This window comes from Pleurodeles waltl, chromosome 4_1 (genome assembly GCF_031143425.1).
Source record: "Pleurodeles waltl isolate 20211129_DDA chromosome 4_1, aPleWal1.hap1.20221129, whole genome shotgun sequence".
Classification (NCBI taxonomy): domain Eukaryota; kingdom Metazoa; phylum Chordata; class Amphibia; order Caudata; family Salamandridae; genus Pleurodeles; species Pleurodeles waltl.
In genome coordinates, this window is record NC_090442.1 from 462,748,551 (window position 1) to 462,774,389 (window position 25,839).

General features: G+C 42.3%; 1 protein-coding gene across 1 annotated transcript in view; it reads right to left on the reverse strand.

The window, feature by feature from the left end:
- Positions 1–25,839, reverse strand: part of LOC138287842 (phytanoyl-CoA dioxygenase, peroxisomal-like) — a 256,379-nt gene that overhangs the window by 27,545 nt on the left and 202,995 nt on the right. The window contains exon 8 of the mRNA XM_069228748.1: positions 13,531–13,665. Within this exon, the coding sequence (XP_069084849.1) occupies positions 13,531–13,665 (135 nt within the window). The remainder of the gene's footprint in view (positions 1–13,530; positions 13,666–25,839) is intronic.

A 25,839-nucleotide genomic window follows, 5' to 3' on the forward strand; every position in this document is an offset into this window, starting at 1 on the left:
TTAGGGTTAACTGGAGCAAATCCATTATGTTCCCCCTGACACCAGTGACTGTACAGGTAGATGTGGGGTTCCCCCTCAGGTGGGATGTAAGTTTGGTTCGGTATCTGGGCATTAGGGCCCATACGGATCCCAAAGTAGTGGTGGCTGATAATGTTGATGCTGCGCTCAAGACACTAGCCGGTGACGTGGAGAGGTGGATCAGACTCCCGCTTTCTTTGATGGGCTGCATAGCTCTCATGAAAATGGTGTTGCTTCCTCGGTTTTTGTTCCTTTTTCAGAACATCCCTATGTGTCTGCCGAAGGCATATTTCATGGCTTTGAGAGTGTTACCTATTAAATTAGCGTGGGCAGGTAAACAGCTGCGAGGAAAATGGCGCACCATGACTCTTCCTTATGAGCCTGGTGGACTTAATGCCCCAGATTTGGAGACCTACTATATGGTCGCACATGCTGCAATTGCTCATACCTGTATCCACAGGTCCTATGACACTCTGTTTCTAAACATAGAGCGTGAGCTGGCGTCCCCAGTTCCGTTGCAGAGTAAAATGCTTCATGTTCCGAATAGACGCTACGGAGAGTTTGCATCGCTGAACTCCACCACACGGGCCTGGCACGGACTGCTATCTAGACAAGGACTGGCCCGGACTGCTATCTAGACAAGGACTGGCCCTGCTGTACTCTCCACATGTGCTCTTGGAGTGGTGTGCTTGGTTTGAGTTATGGCGCGATAAAAGTTTAATACAGGCTATGTGCACTCTGAATATCTACACCATAGGGGATTTATTTGAGGAGGGTGTTATGAAAACATGGGAATTGATAGAGGAGCGGGCCAATGGGCCGACTGCACTGCTCCGGTACCAGTATTACAGAGTAAGGTAAGCTATAGCAGCGCTTTTGGGGGAGGATATGTGGGAGCCCCCGGATTTGCAGGCCTTGTCCGCGGTAGTAACGAATGACCAACCCCGGAGATAGGTGTCTTGTCTATACGTATACATGAGCTGACGAAAGCAAGGCTTGAGTGGCAGGGGGTTTGGGGTTACAGCTAACAGATGACCAGTGGTGTTACTGCTGTTCTTTGACTCGTACAATCTCTTTGAATGGCGGGCATCGTTTAATACACTTTACGAACTTAAACAGAGTATATTATACTCCCCTCAGACTCTACAGATATGGATTACACACCAGTGCTAGTTGTCCCAGGTGCAATGAGGACCAAGCAGGCTTTTCTCACATGTCCCTTGCCTGTGCTGGGGTGCAGCGCTTCTGGAGGTTAGTGTTCAGGGAACTGGAGGGAACAACAGCTAAGTCATGAACCAATACTGGCACTCCTAGGCTGGGACAGAGACTTACCAACATCGATTAGATGGTTGGTGGCTATTGGGTTGCTACTAGCCAAACGTCACATAGCCATGTGCTGGGATCAGGGTCCGGTGCCAACAGTGAAAGAAGGCATAGAGATATGGTGCATTGTAACACACAAAAAGATAGCTGTAGTGAACTGCTCTCCCAACTAATAAACCTGCGAAGCACTGGGATATTTATAAGCAATATTTGGTTGGTAAAGAAACTGGCGAGCCGAAGGGTGTGTGAGTCCATACTTGTGTGGGTGGGAATGATCGGATATGTAGTAGAATGGGCCTGGATATTTAATATTATAGCAATGTGGAGACCCCCTGTTTGGGCTATTTAGGCAACTGTTGGAACCACATGATTCTGTGGTATTTGTCAATATGTACTGTAAATGGATGCAATTGCTTTTTTGTATGTGGAAGTGTTAAAAGGCATAAATAAAAATAAAAATCAAATAAAAAAAACCTATCATTTGTGCCCTAAGTTAACTATAACTCGCGTTCTCGCCATGCAGTTTTCTCCTCCATAATTGTACTGCAAATGATACAGTGATAATATCAATGATGTTATAAAACATGACATGAGTGCTTTATTATCTGGGGTAATTACCAGTGCATGGTGATGGCGTGAGTTATAGTTACCTTAGGTCACGAGTTGTAGTTAACTGAAATAACACTAAATATACGATGTGAATTTCTATGGTTTTGTACATTTAAAATGTGAGCCTAACTACAATGTCCCTGAAACATTTGGCATATATATATATATATATATATATATATATATATATATATATATATATATATATATATATCCAATCCACTGTCCATACTTCTCCAAATGAAGGATTGAATGCAGAATACTGCTCACAATTTATTTAATCAAATGCCATTGTCTTGCCATAAGCCGTTTCCGCCGTCACATGCGACCCTGATCACATAACAAGTGTGGTGCTATTTGCCTTACATTAAATACCTACTGCGTCATCATAGATGTAAACAGCATATTTTGTAGTGCCCCCAACATTTCATTATTTACCCCTACAACAAAGAATTTATTAATACACCAAATTATACCCTATGATCACGCCGTTACAAAGTTATAAATCCAAGCTTAAACATCCAATTCAATTTTTTTTAATTAAAACTGATCACTGTTTGATTGTTCAATGTCCTCAATCACATACTTTAGATCGTATCTTACTCCTCTATAGAGATTTACACCATTTACTGTCACAAAAAAGCAATAATTATTGCAAGAAATTATGACATATGATCACGCTGTTACAAATTATGGATTCAAATTTAAATACCTAATGTGCATTATTCATCAACATTAAAATTAACCACTGTTTGATTGTGCAATATCCTCAACCACACTCTTAGATCATATCTTATTCCATTATAGTGATTTAAGAGATGTAATCACAATAATACATACACGATAGTGCCCAAGTGGGCAAAAGTGTGGTCACAATTTCTGATACCCAATTGTGCCTGAGTCCGGGTAGGCTGTTGCTGATGTCCTATGCTGTGTGAACGGCACACACAATAATATACTTTATAAACCCAATGACTTGATGATGAACTATAAAAGTAAGTATTACTAAGGATAAGAAAGATTAGCAGTGGTATATTTAACATAAAAAAATCTTCAAATTAGATCTAGAGGATGCAGGCTATTTGTTCCACAAGGGACACATTCCGTTCAGACAGATACATTACAAGCAAGTATAGAATTCATCATTAACATTAAGGCCATTTGATGTTTTACAGTCAAGATTTAAGATGTTTTAAATTTCCAGTCGCCTCAATGCTTTCTCTCGATCGACTTCCTTTCTACTGTATGGGATTGCATCTACGACAAAATAAGTCCACTGCATTGCATCATGATTGTGTACTTGTGCAAAATGCCTTGACACTGGATTTGTGGGGTCCATGTTTTTATAGCTCTCATATGTTGTAGGATTTGTTTATGGACCTGGAGTGTGGTACTACCAATGTATCTGAGGTTGCAACTGCATGTCAAAACGTGCACAGCAAACTTCGTTTTGCAGGTGCAAGCACCCTTAATCTGATATAGTCTATTGCGAAAGGGAGTCAGGCAATTGGTGGTGTTTAACCCAGTTTGGCAAGCCTTGCACTTAGTGCATCTATGAAGCCCATTACCAGAATTCAGCTAGCTTTTTTGACTTATCACCTGTGGGCTTTTCCTGGCAAAAGCTTCTTGCATTGAGTAAGCTCTACAGTATGTTACAAGGAGGTTTCTTGGGATTTTGGATCAAGCACTGGGTCCGATTTGATAGTATGCCAATATTTCTGAGGGGTTTGTCCTGGTTGCAGTAGGGAGTGACTAATCTAATCCCACCACTATCATGCTTTTTTGTTTTATTAGCAGATAAAACAGCTTCCCTTTCTTTTCTATTAACCGCAGCCTATGCATGTACTAATAGGTCACAGCTGTAGCCTTGTTAGCTGAATCTAGAAATCATGTCCTCTTGGAATTTGAATGCATCAGCTTCTATGCTGCAATTTCCGTTTGCCCAGAGCATCTCACAATATGGTATGCTGGCCTTTAAATACTGAGGGTGAAAATTTGAGGCATGTAATGTTGTATTGCCGGTAGTATCCTTTCTAAACAATCTAGATTCAGTTCTGTTGTTACTTATGAATACTTCCAAATCTAAAAAGTTTACTTGGGTCTTACTAACTTGGCTCATAAAGTGCGAGTTTAAACTGTTGTTATTAATTTCATGTACAAATTTACATGCACTATGACTAGAGCCTCACCTCACGATCATCCATGGGTAAGATCATCTACAAATTTTACCTACGTTAACACATGTTCCTTCCAAGCCACTTTACGGTCGTTGCAGAGCACCTGTTCCTCCCACCAGCCCCACCAGCCCACGTGTAAACATGCATAGCTGAGGTACCAATTGCTGTGTACCTTACTTGAAGGAGAAACCATTGTTGAACATGAAATAACTGTTTTCTAGACACCATTGAATCATAGTCAATAACATCTAAGTGTGCTTGTACAGCTTAAGAGGGTGGTCTCCCAAATAATGCCCCAGTGCTATTAGCCAATCTTGATGACAAATACTTGTGTAGAGAGAAGTTACATTCAGTGACATTAACAGATAGCCATTGTCCCAGGGGATATCATAAAATCAGTCTCAAAATGTCCTGTGTCTTTACTGTTAGGAGGGTAGGTTCTTTCCTGTAAAGAATAATCAATATATTTGCAGGTGTTTTCCAAAAGGCTGCCTTTAGCTGATACTATCGGTCTTCTACCCAAGAGGTTTTTATTAACTTTAGATATTAAGTACATAATCCGAATTCTGGGGTGGTCATTTCTTAAAATCATCATGGCATAATAGGCAGCTGTTTCTCCATTTTGCTAATACTGACTTTAATATCATCTTTGCTTGCACGGTCATTCCGATTACATCCTACATAGCAGTTCACATTGTTCAACTGTCTATAGGCTTCTCTTTTACACACGTCCACTGGCCAGAGAATGAAAATGTCACTTACCCAGTGTACATCTGTTCGTGGCATTAGTCACTGCAGATTCACATGTTTAGCACAGTCCGCTGCCTGGTGTTGGGCTCTGAGTGTTACAAGTTGTTTTTCTTCGAAGAAGTCTTTTTTGGTCACGGGACCGAAGGACTCCTCCCTCTTCGGCTCCATTGCGCATGGGCGTCGACTCCATCTTAGATTGTTTTCCCCGCAGAGGGTGAGGCTGGAGTTGTTTGCTATAAATAGTGCCCATGCAATGGAGTGAATACGTATGTACATAAAAAGTTTATAATAATTATTTACAAATGTACAAATGTTTAAGATTTAAGATTTACTTCTAAACGGCTACAGGCTTCCCGGGGAGGCGGGAGGGCACATGTGAATCTGCAGCGACTAATGCCACGAACAGATGTACACTGGGTAAGTGACATTTTCAGTTCGATGGCATATGTTGCTGCAGGTACACATGTTTAGCATAGACTATAAAGCAGTTACCTCCCCTAAAAGCGGTGGTTTAGCCTGTAGGAGTTGAAGTAGTTTGGAATAATGTTCTTAGTACAGCTTGGCCTACTGTAGCTTGTTGTGCATTTAGTACATCTACACAGTAGTGTTTAGTTAATGTATGAGGCGTAGACCAGGTTGCAGCCTTACATATTTCGCTCATAGGAATGTTTCCTAGAAAGGCCATTGTAGCACCTTTCTTTCTGGTTGAGTGTGCCTTTGGTGTAATAGGCAATTCTCTCTTGGCTTTAAGATAGCATGTTTGAATACATCTGACTATCCATCTAGCAATGCCTTGTTTAGAGATTGGATTTCCTATGTGTGGTTTTTGAAAAGCTATGAACAGTTGTTTTGTTTTCCTGATTAGCTTTGTTCTGTCAATGTAGTACATTAGTGCTCTTTTGATGTCTAATGTATGTAGTGCCCTTTCAGCCACGGAATCTGGCTGTGGGAAGAACACTGGTAATTCTACTGTTTGATTTAAATGGAATGGTGAGATTACTTTTGGTAGAAATTTTGGATTTGTTCTTAGAACTATTTTATTTTTGTGTATTTGAATAAATGGTTCTTGTATGGTAAATGCCTGTATTTCACTTACTCTTCTGAGGGATGTGATTGCAATGAGAAATGCGACTTTCCACGTTAGATATTGCATTTCACAGGAATGCATGGGTTCAAAAGGTGGACCCATGAGTCTTGTTAAGACGATGTTAAGGTTCCATGAAGGAACTGGTGGTGTTCTTGGTGGTATAATTCTTTTTAGCCCTTCTATGAATGCTTTAATAACTGGTATTCTAAATAGAGACGATGAATGAGTAGTTTGTAGGTAAGCAGATATTGCTGCAAGGTGTATTTTTATAGATGAAAAAGCGAGGTTTGCTTTTTGCAAATGTAGTAAGAATCCCACTATGTCCTTTGTAGAGGCATGCAATGGTTGGATTTGATTGGTATGGCAGTAGCAAACAAATCTTTTCCACTTAGATGCATAGCAGTGTCTAGTGGAAGCTTTTCTAGCTTGTTTTATGACCTCCATACATTCTTGTGTGAGGTCTAAGTGTCCGAATTCTAGGATTTCAGGAGCCAAATTGCTAGATTCAACGATGCTGGGTTTGGATGCCTGATCTGTTGTTTGTGTTGTGTTAACCGATCTGGTCTGTTGGGTAGTTTGACATGCGGTACTAGTGAAAGGTCTAGTAGAGTTGTATACCAAGGTTGTCTTGCCCATGTGGGTGCTATCAGTATGAGTTTGAGTTGGTTTTGACTCAATTTGTTTACTAGATATGGAAGGAGAGGGAGAGGGGGAAAAGCGTATGCAAATATCCCTGACCAACTCATCCATAGAGCATTGCCTTGTGATTCGCGGTGTGGGTACCTGGATGCGAAGTTTTGGCATTTTGCGTTTTCTTTTGTTGCGAACAAATCTATCTGGGGTGTTCCCCAAATTTGAAAGTAATTGTTCAGAACTTGGGGGTGAATTTCCCATTTGTGGACTTGTTGGTGATCTCGCGAAAGGTTGTCTGCTAGTTGGTTTTGGATCCCTGGAATAAATTGTGCTATTAGGCGAATGTGGTTGTGAATCGCCCATTGCCATATTTTTTGTGTTAGGAGACACAATAGTGTTGAGTGTGTTCCTCCTTGTTTGTTTAAATAATACATTGTTGTCATGTTGTCTGTTTTGACAAGAATGTATTTGTGTGTTATTATGGGTTGAAAGGCTTTTAACGCTAGAAATACTGCTAACAGTTCTAGGTAATTTATATGAAATTTTGTTTGGTGTACGTCCCATTGACCTTGAATGCTGTGGTGATTGAGGTGTGCTCCCCACCCTGTCATGGAAGCATCTGTTGTTATAACGTATTGAGGCACTGGGTCCTGAAATGTCCGCCCTTTGTTTAAATTGTTGCTGTTCCACCATAGAAGCGAGAGGTATGTTTGGCGGTCTACCAACACCAGATCTAGAAGTTGACCCTGTGCTTGTGACCATTGTGATGCTAGGCACTGTTGTAAGGGTCGCATGTGTAGTCTTGCGTTTGGGACAATGGCTATGCATGATGACATCACGCCTAGAAGTTTTAGCACAAATTTTGCTTGTATCTTTTGGTTTGGAAACATAGCACTTATTACCTTGTGGAATGCTTGAACTCTTTGTGGACTTGGAGTGGCAATTCCTTTTGATGTGTTGATGGTTGTCCCTAGATATTGTTGTGTCTGACACGGTTCGAGGTGTGACTTTGTATAGTTGATGGAGAAACCCAGTTTGTGAAGGGTTTGTATGACATATGTGGTGTTGTTTGTGCACTTTTTTACTGTGTTGGTCTTGATTAGCCAATCGTCTAGGTAAGGAAACACATGTATTTGTTTTCTCCTGATATGTGCTGCTACTACTGCTAGACATTTTGTGAATACTCTTGGTGCAGTTGTTATTCCGAATGGCAACACCTTGAATTGGTAATGTATTCCTTTGAATACGAACCTTAGGTACTTTCTGTGAGAAGGGTGTATCGGTATATGAAAGTACGCATCTTTTAGGTCTAATGTGGTCATGTAATCTTGCTGTTTGAGCAGTGGAATGATGTCTTGTAGTGTGACCATGTGAAAGTGGTCCGATATGATGTAGGTATTTAGTGTCCTGAGATCTAATATTGGTCTTAATGTTTTGTCTTTTTTTGGAATTAGAAAGTACAGGGAGTAAACTCCTGTGTTTTTTTGTTGTACTGGTACTAACTCTATTGCATCCTTTTGCAGTAGTGCTTGAACTTCTAGTCCTAAAAGTTCTAAATGTTGTGGTGACATTTTGCGTGTTTTTGGAGGGATGTTTGGTGGGAATTTGTGGAATTCTATGCAATAGCCATGTTGGATTATTGCTAATACCCAATTGACTGTTGTAATCTGCTGCCAAGATTGGTAGAATTGGCTTAGTCTTCCCCCCACTGGTGTTGAGTGAAGGGGTTGTGTGACTTGAAAGTCACTGTTTAGGTGGAGGTGTTTTTGGAGTCTGGAATCTTCCCCTACTCCTTGGGAATTGACCCCCTCTATATCCCGTGAAACCTTCCCTTTGGAATGAACCCTGATATGGTGTGGTTCTTGTTTGTTGGCTGGTGGTGTCTGTGGGTTGGCCACAAAACCCCCCTCTAAATGGAGTTTTTCTAAAAGAGCCTCTGCTCTGCGGGGAGTAGAGTGCGCCCATGGCTTTGGCCGTGTCTGTGTCCTTTTTAAGTTTTTCAATGGCTGTGTCCACTTCAGGGCCAAAAAGTTGTTTCTCGTTGAAGGGCATATTAAGGACAGCCTGCTGGATTTCAGGTTTGAACCCTGAAGTGCGGAGCCAAGCGTGTCTCCTTATGGTGACAGCAGTGTTGACTGTTCTCGCTGCAGTATCGGCTGCGTCCATTGAAGAGCGGATTTGATTGTTTGAGATCGTTTGTCCCTCTTCAACTATTTGCAGCGCCCTTTTTTGGTACTCCTGGGGAAGATGGTCTATGAGAAGTTGCATCTCATCCCAGTGTGCGCGGTCATATCGGGCTAGCAGCGCTTGAGAATTTGCGATGCGCCACTGGTTGGCTGCCTGTGATGCTACTCTTTTTCCTGCCGCATCAAATTTTCGGCTTTCTTTGTCCGGAGGTGGGGCGTCGCCAGATGTATGGGAATTTGCTCTTTTGCAAGCTGCCCCTACTACTACGGAGTCAGGTGGTAACTGCGAAGTAATAAACACTGGGTCTGTGGGTGGTGGTTTGTATTTCTTATCCACCCTTGGGGTGATGGCTCTTGATTTTACGGGCTCTTCAAAAATTTGTTTTGCGTGCCGTAACATCCCTGGTAGCATTGGGAGACATTGATATTGGCTATGTGTAGCCGAGAGGGTGTTAAATAAAAAATCATCCTCTATAGGATCGGAATACAGTTGGACATTGTGGAATTCTGCAGCCCTAGCCACCAGTTGCGAGTATGAGGTACTGTCCTCTGGCGGTGACGGCTTTGTGGGGTATGAATCGGGATCATTGTCCGGCACTGGGGTGTCGTATAGGTCCCAAGCGTCTTGATCCTGATTATCTTGACTTACAGTAGTTTGCGCTGGTGAGTGCATTTGTGGCGGAGTTTGTGCCGGCGATGCCTGTTGTGGTGGAGAGGGCGGAGGCGTGACTTTTTTAACCACTTTGGCTTGTGGTTGTGCGTCATCCTTGAGAAATCCGATCCTTCTTTTTCTCATTATTGGGGGAAGAGTGGATATCTTCCCTGTGTCTTGTTGGATGTACAGTCTCTTTTGTGTGTAGTCTGATTCTACACTTTGGAGCTCCAAAATCTGTGCATCTGGCCACTTATCCCTTGTTCCTCTGTGTAGGAAGGAGGTGTGGAACTTTTCGGCGCCGAGAGAGAATCTTTTTTCGGCTTCGGTACCGACTGAATTTTTGTGGCTTTCGGCAGTGTGTCTCGGTGCTGATGTTTTTCGGTGCCGGCATCTTGTTTTTGCTTCTCGGAGCCGCTATCTCGGCTCCGAGGTTGCTCCATGGCGGTCCCTCGACCGGAGTCGGGTGTCTTCGCTATGGGCGTGCCCTTTTTCGGCGCCTTCGACGGGTCGCCGGTTTTATGGGTCGAGCCATGGCCTGTTGGCAGTGGCGTCCCCTGGGCTTTTGTTTTTTCGATGGTCTTTATTTTCGACGTCTTACTCACTGTTTGTTGTTGTTTTCGACGTCGGAGTCTCTGGATTCTGAGTCTGGAACCGAGAATGTTTCCTCTTCGTCGTCGAAACGTTGTTTTGTCGGCGTGGACGCCATTTGTAGACACCTGGCTCTTCGGTCCCGGAGTGTTTTTCTGGACCGGAAGGCTCGACAGGCCTCACAGGTATCCTCCTTGTGCTCGGGGGACAAGCACAAGTTACAGACCAAGTGCTGATCTGTATAAGGATACTTACTGTGACATTTTGGGCAGAAACGGAACGGGGTCCGTTCCATCGGCTTCGATGTCGCACGCGGTCGGGCCGACCAGGCCCCGATGGGGGATCGAAGCTACCCCAAAGTCTTCCGATGATCGGTGTCGATGTACCTAACTATCCCGATACCGAACGGAACAATACCGACGCTTTCTTCCGAGATTCTGACTAACTTTCCGAACCGAAACACGGAGCGAAAAGGAATACGTCCGAACCCGACAGCGGAAAAAAACAATCTAAGATGGAGTCGACGCCCATGCGCAATGGAGCCGAAGAGGGAGGAGTCCTTCGGTCCCGTGACCAAAAAAGACTTCTTCGAAGAAAAACAACTTGTAATACTCCGAGCCCAACACCAGGCAGCGGACTGTGCTAAACATGTGTATCTGCAGCAACATATGCCATCGAACCAATGTTTCCACCCTAATTGGAGTTTCTGATGGAGTTTCTGATGACTACTTCATTATGGGCTTGTAGCTTTTTAATCAGAGCTCTATATATTTTCTGATGGAATTTAATTTAAAGCTACTTTTTGTTTGCCACAATATGCAAGTGCTTTACCGCAATGACTAACATCTCTCTGAAAACATCCACAGCATCTCGAAAGGTCACTGGCAAAAAAAGTAGTTGTTGGTTTGAATGGCGTACCAGCACCTCCAACTGGCAGGACTCAATGTTATGCTGCTCAGTCACTGGTGCAGTGATTCCCAAGCATTCATTCTCGAGTTCGCTTAATTCTTTCATGAGAGATAGATCAGAAACTTTTAGATGTTGTTGATCATAACAATCCTAAGTTGTTGGCTTTGCTGGTTCTAGGAAAAGAGCAACCAGGGCACTCCAAACAGATAAGTCCAACATCGGGTGACTTTGTGTAAAACCGTTTAATCCTCAGTGTTCGGTAGTTGAATTGTAGTTCTAAAATGTTTAAGTCCACATATGCAAGTATATACGGCTTTGCTGGTTTGTTGCCATTAAGTAAATGGAATTTAAACAACTTCAGCTTATGGATACATCTGAAAATGTCACTATGTGTCTGACTACAGTTGAAGGTACTTTGGAGACAATAGGAGAGGCCCAATGATCGAATTTGCTTATCCACTTCACTAAGCACAATCTGGGAAAGAATAATAATTGATTGCATATTGGTCTTGTTGACTTTGTTTTTCACAATGATTCTGGTTTATTGGTTCTCGTTTTCAAAGTTTTGCCTGTTGTAATGCTGTCTCCGCCTCCTCCTTTTCTTGCATTGCATCAGAGTTTGGTGATGGTCCATCCGTAAAAAATCCAATTCCTAATTTATGGATGCTTTCTAAGCCAAAACTCCACCTACTCCTATGCCTTTGGCACCTTCGTCTACATCAGTAGCCAACTCCAAGCTTAATTCAGTTTCAATATCACCGGGCCTTTGTTCCTTTAATGATCTATTGCGTTCCATCAGCCTCTGGTGTTTAATAGTGTTGAAACGCCAGACAAACTTTAAAGTTTGACACCTCTCATATTCTTGTTTGTCTCTTATGAATTTCTGTGTTTTCCGCTGATGATGATTTCTTTATGTTTCCTTAGACGAGTATTTGCATCTTTCCGATACTGGTTTATTAGATCTTACTGTGGGTCTTTATCAAGTTCAGCATTACGTTGATCTATTTGCTATTGCATCTTCACTCTATCAATATCTGCATATCTGTCGAGGATTTGGATTAATCAATTTGATGCTTCAATATTACTCTCTACCCATTCTTTCAACATTTCGGGATTAGGGATGTCAAAACTGGTGGCGATTAGAATCCTCAGCCGCCTGTGGATTCGCCCAACTTCTAAATATTTTTGTAACGATTTGTGTTCCCACCATTTATTCTGTTCGTTATACATCAGCTTTTTAGCAGTTTCAATTTACTCTTAATGTCACCCCCATTGGAGACATCCATGGCCCCTTGTGTTGCCCCAGCCTCACTGCTCAAGGAATGATCATCATTAAACATCATCTCCGCTGCCTCCTCTCTCTTCTACAGTGTGTTGGCAGATATGGTCATAACAGTCTATGATGCAGACACTATCGTACTTAATCCTTTGGCTGAACCGGTAAATGAGCACAATTGCCCTCCTCCTATAGCATTTCTCTCATTTGCGAATTAGGTTGAACCATGCAAGTACTCAGACTCCCCGCAGCGTCCTCACTCATATCCAGGCTACTGACAGCACGGAGGCGCATGCAGCCGATTTCCTAGCTTCCTCACAATAAGGCTCACAGCAGCATGCTGTAAGCAGTTTTTGCTGAATGACACTTGCTCCTCACGGAGGGGGTCTGGAAATCAGAGTATACATGCAAACATACACACGTGTGTATATATATATATATATATATATATATATCTATATCTATATATATACATACATACAAACACACACACACAATCACCTCAGTAATTCTTTTTTTTTTTTTACAAGGTCTGCACATCGAACACAATTGAAAGAAACATTACACAATATAGAAAAAGCAGCTAAAAAAATTACAAGGCGATAACAACTTGAAGTTCTTGAGACAGCCATAAAATATGACAGTGCTGTGTTTGGCGTTTTTACAACAACGTGGAAGTCATATCAACCACAAATACCTTCGCCACACCTTTTGCAAAGTTGAACATATAAATAGTACATGATTCCATAATGAGAAAGGAAACAAATACATTAGTTTAGTGACAAATCATCCTATGACCCAGTGAGAGACCACAGCAATAAAATCCCAGTTCTCATTAAGAGAAAGAATCACCTCAATTTATGAAGGCCCAGCATTATTTAATAAGATTGTGCTTTACTTATTACAGTTGGTTTTGCTACTAATCCATTTACAACGACTTGAAACAGTGTTTTTTTTATCTGAATCGAAGCAGGCTTTAGATATCACTTTCTTTTCCTCAATTTCATCAGAATAACTACGTCCATGATAATATATCTGTATACAATGAATTTAAATGTCTCTATGAATAACTGAGATTTCTCTGAAATCTATAGGAATCAAACTTGCACCTTATTTAGCTCAGGTTTTACATATTCTCCTAAAGAATTATGGAAAGTGATAACTAATTTTGAACCCCAACGAACCATTACGCCCAGTGCTTCAGAAATATTACACAATAACCATGCAACATGCATTTACTTTTTCCCATAAAATACGGGAAGCATACATTTTAAAAATCTTTTGAAAATAGGTACACTAATGTAATTGCTTGCACTTACTTTAAAGGATAACTCTATTCCAGGTCCAATCCTTTTCACTGCAATTTCTGCAATTTCCTTTTCAATGTTTTCTTGAGTCGTACCCTTCACATCAATGTACTCACAATTGGAGCTTGCATAATGACAAGAAATTGCCTGCAAAGACATGTTTTTATATTCATATACTTATCAATGGAAATTTGTTCCAAGGTAATACATTGTGTTATTGCACAAGGAACTGTAAAATAAGTACCATGCCACATTAAACAAATTACATAAGTAGATTACAACTATGAACAAAGTAAAAGGTTGCAATCTTGAGGTCCTAATTAACTGTATTTAAATGGTTGTAATGGTCCACATACACAGGTTTACAATAACACTCCACATTGCTAAAGATATCTTTATGTTTTTTCGGTATTCCATATTAATTTGATGACTTTCTTTTGTAGGCACCTTCAAAATATGTTTTTAATTGTGTGGCGGGTGTGAAAAACACAGCTGTACAGGTGAGGTCTTAATGATGCAGAAAATAGCCACTACACAGTGCTTTAGGGGCAAAAATGGGAAACTAAACACTGTGGCAGATGCAGTTAATGCATATATAAGATGGGGTAGAAAAAGCTTTCAGTGAAATGGCATCCATACCACATTTATTTTGGACTTTAGTGGCTTCTTTTTATTTTTTTAAGTCCTCATTTGTGTAATGCACTTCTAGGCTGTAGTCCAAGTTCTTCCTCTACTGGTGTTGCCCAGTTACCCGAGGAGCTCGAGGATTCACAGGTAGGGAAGAAGAAGGGGCTGACTTTCGGGCACCACTTACCCGTCTCCTTGTCTTATCTCCACTCCGCTATTATCATCGGACCCAGCTGAATTTGTCCCTGCTTCACCTGCTAACCGTCTCGTCAGAGGGGCCCATAATTTCTCAGCTTTTTTGTGTGAAATCGGCTTAGATCCATCTTACACATATAAATCACTGAGTTCAACCACTCCAACTTTGAAGTACTGACCGGGTTTAACCATTGTTTGCATATTTCTCTTCTACCCAATAGGACCAGGTAAAACAGCAGATTCTCATTGCACCTTTGGGGGACTCCCACTTCTGGAGACATCCCAAAAATACCTATTTCTGGGCTTATCTCCATAAGAGTGTGACAAACTTTGTTTAGCACCTTACCAACCTCTCCCCAAAACTCCTTTATATTGGAGCAAAGCACAAACATATGGAGGTTGTCTGCTTTCAGGAAGTCACATTTCTTAAAGTATATTTTCTCTGCTCCCCGGAATTTCGCCAGCTTCTTTGGTGACCAAAATACTCTGTGAAGGGAAAAAGGTGATTTCTTCCAAGATGTACTGGTTTCACCACACTTTACAATGTTCCAAAGGATACTTGCTATATTTGATCGATCTATGTACTTGACATAGTATCTCTACATAAAACCACAGGGAGATCAAAATCTCCATCCAAGATATCCAGGAGAAGCCCATACCAGACTGCCACTTCCTTCTTGCGGTGGGGCCCATTAATCAGCGGCTCTTCCAACTCATTTGTGTCAGTTTCTTTTTCTTCCAAAGAGTGCACCCAACTTTGTAATTGATAGAAGTTTAAATTAGTACCTCACCCAATGTTTTCCTCTGAAAATCCTCCCATGAACACAGTTTCCCGTTTTGGAGGATCTGGCCCCATTCTGTAATGCCTACTTCTCGGAGAGGTAACAATAGTCTGTCATTAAGGTATTCTGGCATGCCAGGAGAATCCCACACCTGGACGTATTTACTATAATAAGATAGCCTTGTCTCTCGCCTGATCTGTGCCTACAATCGGGCAGCTGCTTGTAAGGCTTTCAGCCTCACCTTTCTGAAAATTTTTGAATCACCAAACTTGTACATCAATTTTGAACAACCACCATCCACCTCTTAATATGGCCCCCAGATCTCAGCACCGTCCCTTTCAGACAGCAGAGCCTTTACATTTTTTAATAGGAAAGCCCAAGCATATAACTGAAGATCAGGAAGTGCAATGCCCCCTTTATCGCGTTTCCTCCTCAACTTCTTTGCTATTCTAGCCCCCTTATATGCACAAATGAATGAATCGAATTGGCCATGCAGTTTTTGAAACCAGGTCTTCTTGAATTGCAACAGAATCATATTAAATAAAAAGATACATTTCGGGAGGACAGACATTTTGACCAGATTGGCTCTTCCAAACAATGTTAAAGGTAAATGAGACCAACTTAGCAAAAGCTTGTTTGTCTCTTTCATGGTCCTAATAAAATTTAATTCATCAATTCCCCACAGAGAGCTACAAATTTTAATTCCCAAATATTTCAGTTCTCCTTTTATCAAGTCGTGTCCACCCTCCAATATTCCATACCATAATTTCCATCTTAGACACATTCACCTCATAACCTGATACTACCCCAAATGCTATTACTTGATCTCAGCTGGCTAGAGTGGTATTATCACTTGTATAAACCATCACATCATCAGCATACAATGATAGCTTCTTCACCCAACCCCCAGAAGTAAAAGGTTTAACCATTTGTTCTTTTTTATTTTTTTCTGCTAATTGTTCTATATACAGGTTGAATAATAGAGGGGAAAGTGGCCACCCCTGTCTCGTCCCTCTCGCCATCTTGAAACCTGCTGTTAAATATTCATTTAACAAAATTCTAGCTCAGGGAGTGTTATAAATGTCCTGTATTACCCTACGAAAGTTATCTTCCAGATTATAATAAGCTGTAAGGACCTCTAGATATTGGCAATTCTTCCTAACGAAAGCATTAGTGGCATCCAACATTATTACAGCCAAGGGGGCCTTATTTGCAACTGCCAAATCTATGGATTCAATTAGGTCATGCACTAGTTCATGCATAAATCTCCCTTTTAGAAACCCTTTCTGATCTTCTGCTATCAGGTTTCCTACATTACTCAACCTCTTTGTCAAAACACTTGCAAGCGTTTAACAAAGAGATAGGCCTATATGACTCACACATCAAGGGTCTTTACCTGGTTTCAAAATAAGCGTTATCACAGCCTCTTCCCAGGATTTTGGGAGAGGGGCACCTTCTTGGAAAATCCTCACAAAAAGCTGGGTCTGGACTGGGCTGATTATCTCCTCCAGAATCTGATAAAACACACTTAGTAGCCCATCAGGACCTGCCCCCTTTCCTCTCTTACTCGTACCAATCATCTGTCGTACCTCTTCCAAGGTAATAGGCTCATTTAAACCTTCCTTTCACCCCCAAACAATCTTGGCACTGTCAGCCCTCCCAGCCAATCATTCACTTGAGCCTTTGTCATTGTTGATTCCTCTGCATACAAGGTCCCAAAAAAGTCTAAGAAGGCCTGCTGCACCTCCCCTTATTTCCTCCGATTGTTTCCCAGTGATTTTACATTTTACCTCTCTCACTTAGGGTGTTATTACAACTTTGGAGGAGGTGTTAATCCGTCCCAAAAGTGACGGTAAAGTGACGGATATACCACCAGCCGTATTACAAGTCCATCATATCCTATGGAACTCGTAATACGGCTGGTGGTATATCCGTCACTTTACCGTCACTTTTGGGACGGATTACCACCTCCTCCAAAGTTGTAATAACCCCCTTAATTTCTTACTAAGTCTGCCTTGATCTTCCAGGCCAGTAACTTCTCTGCACTTTCACTGTACTCAAAGTGTGCTATCTATCTTACTTGCCTCCCATCTAGCCCTTACCCTACCTTCCACTACTGCTCCAATAATAGCCTTCCACTCCTGAATCTCATTCAGCAGGGTCTTGTTAATCTCGCCCTGATGCTGCTGACCTCCAACTCTTTTTTTCTAGAAACTCAAACTCTTGCTCTGCCTTCACAATTGCCTTCCTACGTTCTCTATTTTATTGGGCTGAAAGGCTGGTCAATTCCCCTCTTAGGTAGCCCTTAAAGGAGTCCCATACTACAAGTAGCATTGCAGAGTTAATATTATTCTCAAAAAACTCCACAGCCCTAGTGCTCAAGGTATCCACCACTTCCGGATCTTTCAGTAATGAGTGGTCGAGCGTCCATCTTCAAGTACTTTTTGTAGCTTTGACCCTCAACTCTAAGACCATTGCTACATGGTCAGACAGGTGGGCCGCCAAGTGTTAAACCTTCTGTACATCGGCCTTAAGAGCTTGGTCCACCAAAAAGAAGTCTATCCTTGACCAATGTCTATATTTCTTAATATGAAAACTATATCCCCGTTCCCCACCCCTCCTCTCTCTCCAAATGTCAGATGGCCTCAGCTGTTTCATTAGGATCTAATATATACCCGAGATTTGAAGCAGGGGCGTGATCTGTTATTGCTTGACTTATCTAATAGATTTTTCATCCCTACATTAAAGTCACCCGAGATTATTATTGGATGGGGTGCATCTAGCAACTCAAGGCATAAGTTTTATAAGGGCTCAATATCTTCTACGATGCGGCCATAACAGCGTACAAATGTATACAAACTGTTGAAGATTTTAGCCTCTGTAAGTACCCATCTTCCCTTTCGATCAGCCTTGTAGTCTAATATAAAGGCTTCAATCTTCCTTTTAAGAAGGATAACCACTCCTCTTGTGGGGCCTAACTGGTCCATACAAATGAGCTGCTGCTCTGTGACTTAAAAATATCTAAACATTCCTTTCTTGTGAGGTGTGACTCCTGTAAGATAATGATTTGAGCTGTGGCATTTCTTAAATATTGAAAGATTTTTTCCCCTCCTAGACCTTACTCTGAGACTGTTGACATTCAAACCTTTTTAGTATGTATCCCCATTACTAATTCTACCTGCGGATCCAAGGCTACCTATTACACCAAATTGGAGCTCTCTATTCCTGGAGGACTTTTTTTTATTTTTCCCTCAATGCGCCCCTCCTTATGCTCCCCGGCCAGTACCTGACACCCACCCTCCCTGGAGAACCCTCCTCAACTTCAGGGCGGCTATTATAGTCATTTGGTGCCCAGGCCAGGTCTACCAATGTGCTATTTTAGAAAAGAGAAAAAGAACAGGCAAAAAGAAAAAAACAAAGGATAAAAACAGAACAAAATAAGAGATGAGTGGTACCTAATCTAAACTCTTGGCCAAGGAGGAGGGAACAAGGAAAAAAAAGAGAAAAAATAACTTACAAAATGAGGGGGAAGACCCCCCATTCACTCTCAATCATGACTGGACCTAAGCTTCTCGAACAAATCATCCACTTCGTCATGGTCTTTCAAATTATACATCTTGTTGATAAACATCACTTTCAAAGTTGCTGGGAATTTCAGTTGAGCTGACCCCCCAATTTCCTAAATTCCTCCATCCTTTTCCCTAGCTCCTACTGCCTACTAGAGGTGACAGGAGAAATGTCCGATCTAATTTCAAAGGAGAAGTCTTTCCATTTCAGAGAGACATCAAGAAAGTTGATCACGGAGTTGGGAGAACATGGTGTCCAGCTAACGTCAGGCCGCGGCTTGCACCAGGCAAGTTGCTGGGTTAGGCTGTGTATGAGCGCAGCAGAGAGACAGCGAAGCTGTAGGGGATGAAGGTAATAGCGAAAACGTTTGACATATTTTGAATATCTTAAACTGTACTGGATGAGTGAGACGCGGCGGTCCTGTGGCACGCTGGTCAGCCGAAAGCAGCGAGGATGGCAGAGGACAGAGGAGAACCGCTGGGGGCTGTGGAGAAGGTGTTGTGAAGAGGAGCATCTCAGGAAGTGAAACAGATGCGTAGAATCACTTCCCGGGTTACGCTACAGGGAAGAGCAGTTGCGGCAGAGGCAGCACTGGAAACTCTGTCCTGGAGACCTTGGTCGAGTCAGGAGTAGTAATGGCCTCAGAGAACAGGTTGCCGATGGTACCCCCTCCCTCTTTGAAAGGGAAAAATTAAATGGGAAGGTGGTCTCAGAAAGCGGCAAACCTTGGGGCTCTAAAGGTAGGAATCGGCTTATGGGGGGGGGGGGGGGGGGGAAATCAGGGAGAGTAAGCAGATATTCGCTGAGAAGCGTAATACAGGCAGTGGGGGAGCCTGTTATAACCCAGGAGCTCACCACAGCCCGGGACCAAGTTTCCTTGGTCGATGGTATTACATCGGCAGACTTCAGGAGAACACCAGAAAGAGGCCAGAGGAAAGGTAAAAGCTTCAGTACCAGGCAAGGGAAGGCTCCTATATCACATAAAGGCCCACTGGTGAAAGCTCCCCCTCAGAAAGCGCTTAAAGCAGCACTGGTCCCTTGTGGAGGATAATTGAAGATCACCCCCTCACTTAGGTCCTTTTTTTTTTTAAAGTACAGGCGAAGCCACCAGAACTTATTGCGGCCCCAGTACTCTCAGCATTCAGCCTGTCTTCAATGTATCCCGGGGGACCCAGGTTTAGATATTATGTCTCCATCCCCCACAATGAGTATGAAAGGAACAAAGGCAGGAGAGGTCCAAATACCATTGGACCCAAATTGGTACCAGTGCCTAGCGGACGGGAGACACCCCAAGGATGGAGAGTAGGAACAAGGATTACGAGTTACAAGCTCTTGGGCCATCCGCCTCTGTTGATTTAGGTACTGAGGTAAATCAGGACAATCTAGCTGATGTAGAAAGAAACAGGTAAGTTAGACAACATTTAGCTGAAGCCGGGAATGGCGTGCAGCAGGGTAGCTCGCTGGAACAGATTTTGCATTCACTGGCAAAAGAAGTTAGCAGTGGGTTTTCCATCTCCCAAGCAAATGAAAAAGAGATACAGGGAGTATGTGAGGGGTTGGCAATCAAGTTGGATGCACTGTCTCAGAGAACACAAGCCTTGGAGGACTCTGTAGTGGAGTTAAAGGAAGTGACCTCCCAGAATAAGAAAGAGGTAGAAAAACTGAAGACAAAACTTAAGGAGAATCCGGACAAGCTAGAAACTTTAGATAATAAAGCAAGGAGATACAGCGTAAGAAGCCAGAAGGTACCAGGAGGAAGAGAGGGGTTGGATATAAAAGCATTTGTAGAGGAGTAATTAGCCAGATGTGGAGTTTGGGGGGAAGCCCTCACCAAAGATATTCAAAGGGTACATTGTGATCCTTTTAGAAAAATTGCTTATAAATGTAAGCCTTGTAGGATTTTGGTGAATTTTCGTACATACTTTATCAAGGAGGAAGTTCTAAGTAAGACTTATGTGGCTTTTGTTAAATCTTTCCCGATAGATAGACCATTGAATAATACCCCCAAAATTGTAGGGATTTACAAGGCACGTGTGCAGATGTGTCTGAGTTTATGGCAAGAACAAATGAACATTGTGAGGATCTGAGTGTACTATATGATATGGCTGTGGGGCCTTATCATGGAGTACACTTGCAAATACAGTCAAACTCATTTACCTAACCTTAAGCTCAACCCTGGGTAGCTGTGGCTGTGAGCAGTAAGACTTGGCAAAGGAACATAGTGTAAAGAATTTAACAGCACCAAACAACAAAATAATAAAGTCACACAGCAAGAAAGAAACTGGACACCAATTTATAAAAATTGAGTATATGTTCATACATTGTTAGATAACTTTTTCATCAAAATCCAACATAAGGTTCTGGAGATATGATTTTTGAAAACATTAAATAACATTTATATCAACTGCAAACAAGCACAGGCCAACAAAAAGTTTGTAAACTTATGAAAAGTTTGGAAGAATTAGTCCAGCGACTCTGACTTAGTTTGGGTGACCAATTCTGACAGAGCAGAGTTGTAGGAGGCCAGTAAGGCTACTTTGGGCAGTTACCTGGTCACCATAGCCTTTTTCAGTCCAGTTCCACCCTTTAGGAAGCAACAGCTATAGATTTTAATGGCGTGGTCTTGATGCTGGAGATGCAGGATGAAAATAAGCTCAATGAAGCTCCGATTGCACAGCATCAGAAGAGGGAAATTCTGGGTGAATCTTTGGTCCACTGGTGAGGTGGGGCAACTTTGGCCCTGAACTTGGTGTCTCACAAAGCTCTCTTTACAATGGTGAAAGGGCAGCTGTGGCAGACCTTTGGTTCTCGTGACATACTGGTGAGGCTATAAAATGTTAGTGGGCGCTAGTGTCCCTCTTGTGTGACAAATCCAAGATCAGACAACACGCAGGGGTCCAGCAGACACAGTTGCATCTTTTGGCTACCTTGGTTAAGTCTCTTGAAGTGCCTGACGAGGGAGCGGCAAAACTTCTACAGTGGCTATCAGCTTTGCAGTTTGGGCTCTTCCAGTTTTAATGGCCCTGGTGCTGTTCTAGAGTGGCAACCGACTGACCCTTCGAGTCACTGCTTCGATCTGGGGCTGGGAAATCAACTTTTCCCCAAGCCCATGAACCATGGACATAATCCAAACTTCACTAGCCCAAAATGCAGCAGGTGCGGTCCTTCAGATGGTGCAGCCTCTCTTTGTGTGCTTTCAATGCCAGCAGAATGGTCCTCCTTCAGTCCTTTCTCCAAATCACAGTGTATTAAGTCCAGGGTGGCAGGGATGCCCACTATATTCCAGCTAAGTGACCCAAGGGGACCACGCGGTCACTAGCCAATAAGCTAGTAGGTGTCTTCTCTGGAGGCAATGTGTAGCATGTGGCAGTCCCACAGCGTAACATTCTTAAAACTCCCAAGATGTCTGGACCTTTCCTCAGCTGTGAGGAGCTTGGTAGCCCACGTAGAGGTGTGGCTACCTAATGGCTACATGCCTGTGGAAAACCGGTTTGGAGACAGGTTTTCCCCCCTCTGTCCCTGTCTCCAACCTGTCTCCTGGAAGACCAGACAGCCTGCTCAGGAGGGTTATCACCATTTGCCCTTCAAAGGAGGCTTCCTCTTTGAAGCTCACTTATTGAGCTTACACCCTGAGTAGCCATACTGGGGGAGGATGGCACATCGCACTCTGTGGCAACTGCCTTAGTTCCTAAGCCTGGGAGTCATTCATACGTCTCCCCAGGTGTGCAGAAAGCGGTCTGTGTGTCACAGCATTTGTGAGGCCTCTGGACTAGCTGGGGCACAGAGTGGCAACTTTTGTTGCATAACTATAAAAGTGACATTAATTTCGACTTGGCCATCAAGTTGCATTTATGCCACGATTAATTTGATGCCTTACAGTACCTAACTAGATAGTCCCATTCAGGAGTTAGCTAGGCCGGGGTGCCAGCCGGTAACCCTGTGATAGACAATGGGGCTACTAACCTTTCCACAGTATATCAACAATTTAAGAAATATGTCCTACTTAATAATATACAGCTCACTGACATTGAGCTCTATAGACCTTCCTTAGAGGAGACTTACATATATAATTAAGGGAAGGGATGGCTTTGCGATTAGGTGTAATGGCAAAGTCAAGCTAGCAGTACACAGTGCATTTGTCAGGCTGATAGCCATTTTGTACTTTGTTACACTCAGGGTGGCACAAACAGTGCTGCAGCTAGTGGTGGACACTCTACCTTACATGACCTTGGTACCCCGAGTAACATATACTAGGAACTTATAAGTAAGTCAATGCTTGCCAATTGGAGACACCCAATTCAACATATCTTTTGCAATGGGTCAGAACACTTACAAAATAAACAAGTGATGGACAGACTTCTGAACAATGTCAAACTTTCTCCCACAGTACAGAGATCTGGGCCTAAATCCATTTTTTTGCTAACTATGCCGTTCCAGTTTGGATTCAGCCATGTGCAAATCAGTCTTGACCCTGCTCCCCATGAGACCAGTCCAGCCCGAACTGCCAGGCCAGGTGCTCCTTGGACCGGACCCAAGCATCTTGGGACCGGTTTTTGGGTATCACCCCGCATTAGCCAGGCTATGTTGACTCCAGTGGCATGGGGAGCACCGGGTCTACCTCGCTTATACTGACCTCTTGCAATTAGGGAAGAAGGGAATATGCCTCTTGGGTAACATAAAGATTGTCATGTTAGGCAAAGCACAATGCCCACTCCCCCCAAAATGGGATTATGTTTGGTGGACATCTGGTCAACTGTGGATGTAACAGAGGCTCTTGCTTCAGCCCTCCTGACAGGATACTACTTGCCCAGTTATGAGATCCCTGCTATGAATTATAGTTTCCCAGATATGAATTTATGAGAAACAAAAAAACAATGGCTCTGAAACACAGGTTGTTTTCTCTCCTGCTCATACCTCGCACTGCAGTCCCTAATAGGGAAAAATGCACTTCAACCTAGTGATATGGTGGCAGGTGGACTGGTGAGTCATGGGTTTGTGAGGGTGCAGCAAGCAAAGTATCTTCTGTCAGAAACCCAGCAGGCCCCCCACTTCTAAATCAGGTGGAGGAAAGTGGGTTTGGCAAGGCAGAAGCAGTACCAATTTAAGGGAGGGCGTCTGTTCTGCCAAACTTTAAATGATCCCTTAAGTCTGTGGAGATCCAACTTGAAACAGAGAGCACTGCATAGAAATATTTTTGGTGACCCATTTGTAAATAAAAATGCAAGAACTGTTGGGTCCAACACAGCCACAGACACGCAGAAGCTTTACAAAGTCTTCCTATCTATAGTATAATGAGGCCAACCAAGATGCAACCATTGATTCAGATTTTGTCTGTAGGCTGCATAAAGGTTCACCGTATTAGGAAAAAGCCTCAGTTGATGGCAAAATCAGCATAGAAGTAACCCCTTCTTCTCCAGGGCAGTGTGGAGGTAGCAAATGGATTGGATCAATGCCACAAAAAGAATACTAGTACACAGATGTAAGCACTTCACCAGTCTTACTTGCTCCTTTGCAGCGTCCAGTGCCATATACATGGACAAACGGCATGTGCTTTCAGGGTCAGATACGACGTTGTTGACGGGGGAAAGGTTCAGTGTACGGATCTAAATCATACTTGTTCAAAGAGGTGCTTCGCTATCTGTTTCTTGAACGCAGAAGGCATTCTGGAGGACAAAGTAGTGGTGAACATATTTCCAACGACCAACTAGTTATTAACCTCATGTCTACGATCATCACAGATAACCCAGATATAGATCTTTAACAATGGTCTTGCATTTTGCCAATCAGCCAAATGGGACCTAGTAGAAACTAAAATAGATTTCTTCTAATTTGTGCCCAAATTAAAGCTCCAAGCATACTTCTACAACAAACCACCTACAACTGACTTTCAACCAATAACCAGTAAATCTACCAGGATGGAATTGGAAGAGATCCATTTAATTGCCACATTATCAGATTCAGAAATAAACAACTCGATAAGAGACAGCAAAACTGGCATCATAACTATAGCAAGGGATCTGGAATTAGACATTTACTTCTCATGATCAGTTAGTACAAACCTAAATCTATTTTTATACCCCAACTACTTGTAGGCAGCTCCTTCGACTTGTTTCATACGGTCATTATAACAGATCTGCAAAACTGAATAACAATATTTAAAATATCTTAAGGAAAAACAATACCTACCAACAAATATTGATCTGAATCAAACTAAAGAAATAGAACTAAAAAGAAACCCAAATATAATTATAAAAGAAGCTGACAAAGGAAAAAATGTACTGATACTGCACCCTAATGACTACATGTCAGAGGTACGTCGTCAACTCTTAGATAACACATGCTATGAAAAACTATAGGAGAATCCAACTAGTCAAATCAAAATAGAATTACAGAGAAAAAAAAAAAACACAGTACAACAAAGGTCTTCTGTCATTAGAAGACAAGTAACTGTTAGTCATCCAGTTATGGCAACTGTACACTTACTCCCCAGAATCCATTTTAAAGGTTTCCCCCTAAAGGCAGATCAATAACAGCAGGCATAGATGTGAGCTGTCCAGGACTGTGGAATATCTGGACAGCAAACTTCAGCAAAATCTCCGCTCCCCCCATCTAAGGTATACAAGGATGTCTTATTTAAAGAATATGGACTGGCAACCTGATTACAATATGGTCTCAAAAAAGCATTATCCGCATGACCTGCCCACTACTGTGAGACAAACAATATGATTTTGGAAATGTTAGAATTCTGTCTTACCAACAATGTGTTTTACTTTTAACGATGAATACTATTTACCAAAACAAATATTATGACAATGGGTGCAAAATGTGCTCTCCCATAACCCTGGATCCTGATATGGAAAGTTGAAAAACATACTAACACTGGGATAACATATTTCAAGACCTCAATAAATATGTCCTTTTACAAGTGTACATCGCACAAATTAACAAAAAATGTAACATCTTGATCAGCTCTGTAATGTCGGAACAATAGATTTCTTTAACCCTGCACTCCATATACATGACAAAAATCTCAACCCCAAAATAGGCAGAAAAGATGCAACTGTCAACTCACACAGTTACCACCCCAACTCCGTTAATATGAATATTCCAAAAGATGAGCTTCTGACAGCAAAAACAAATTGCAGCAATC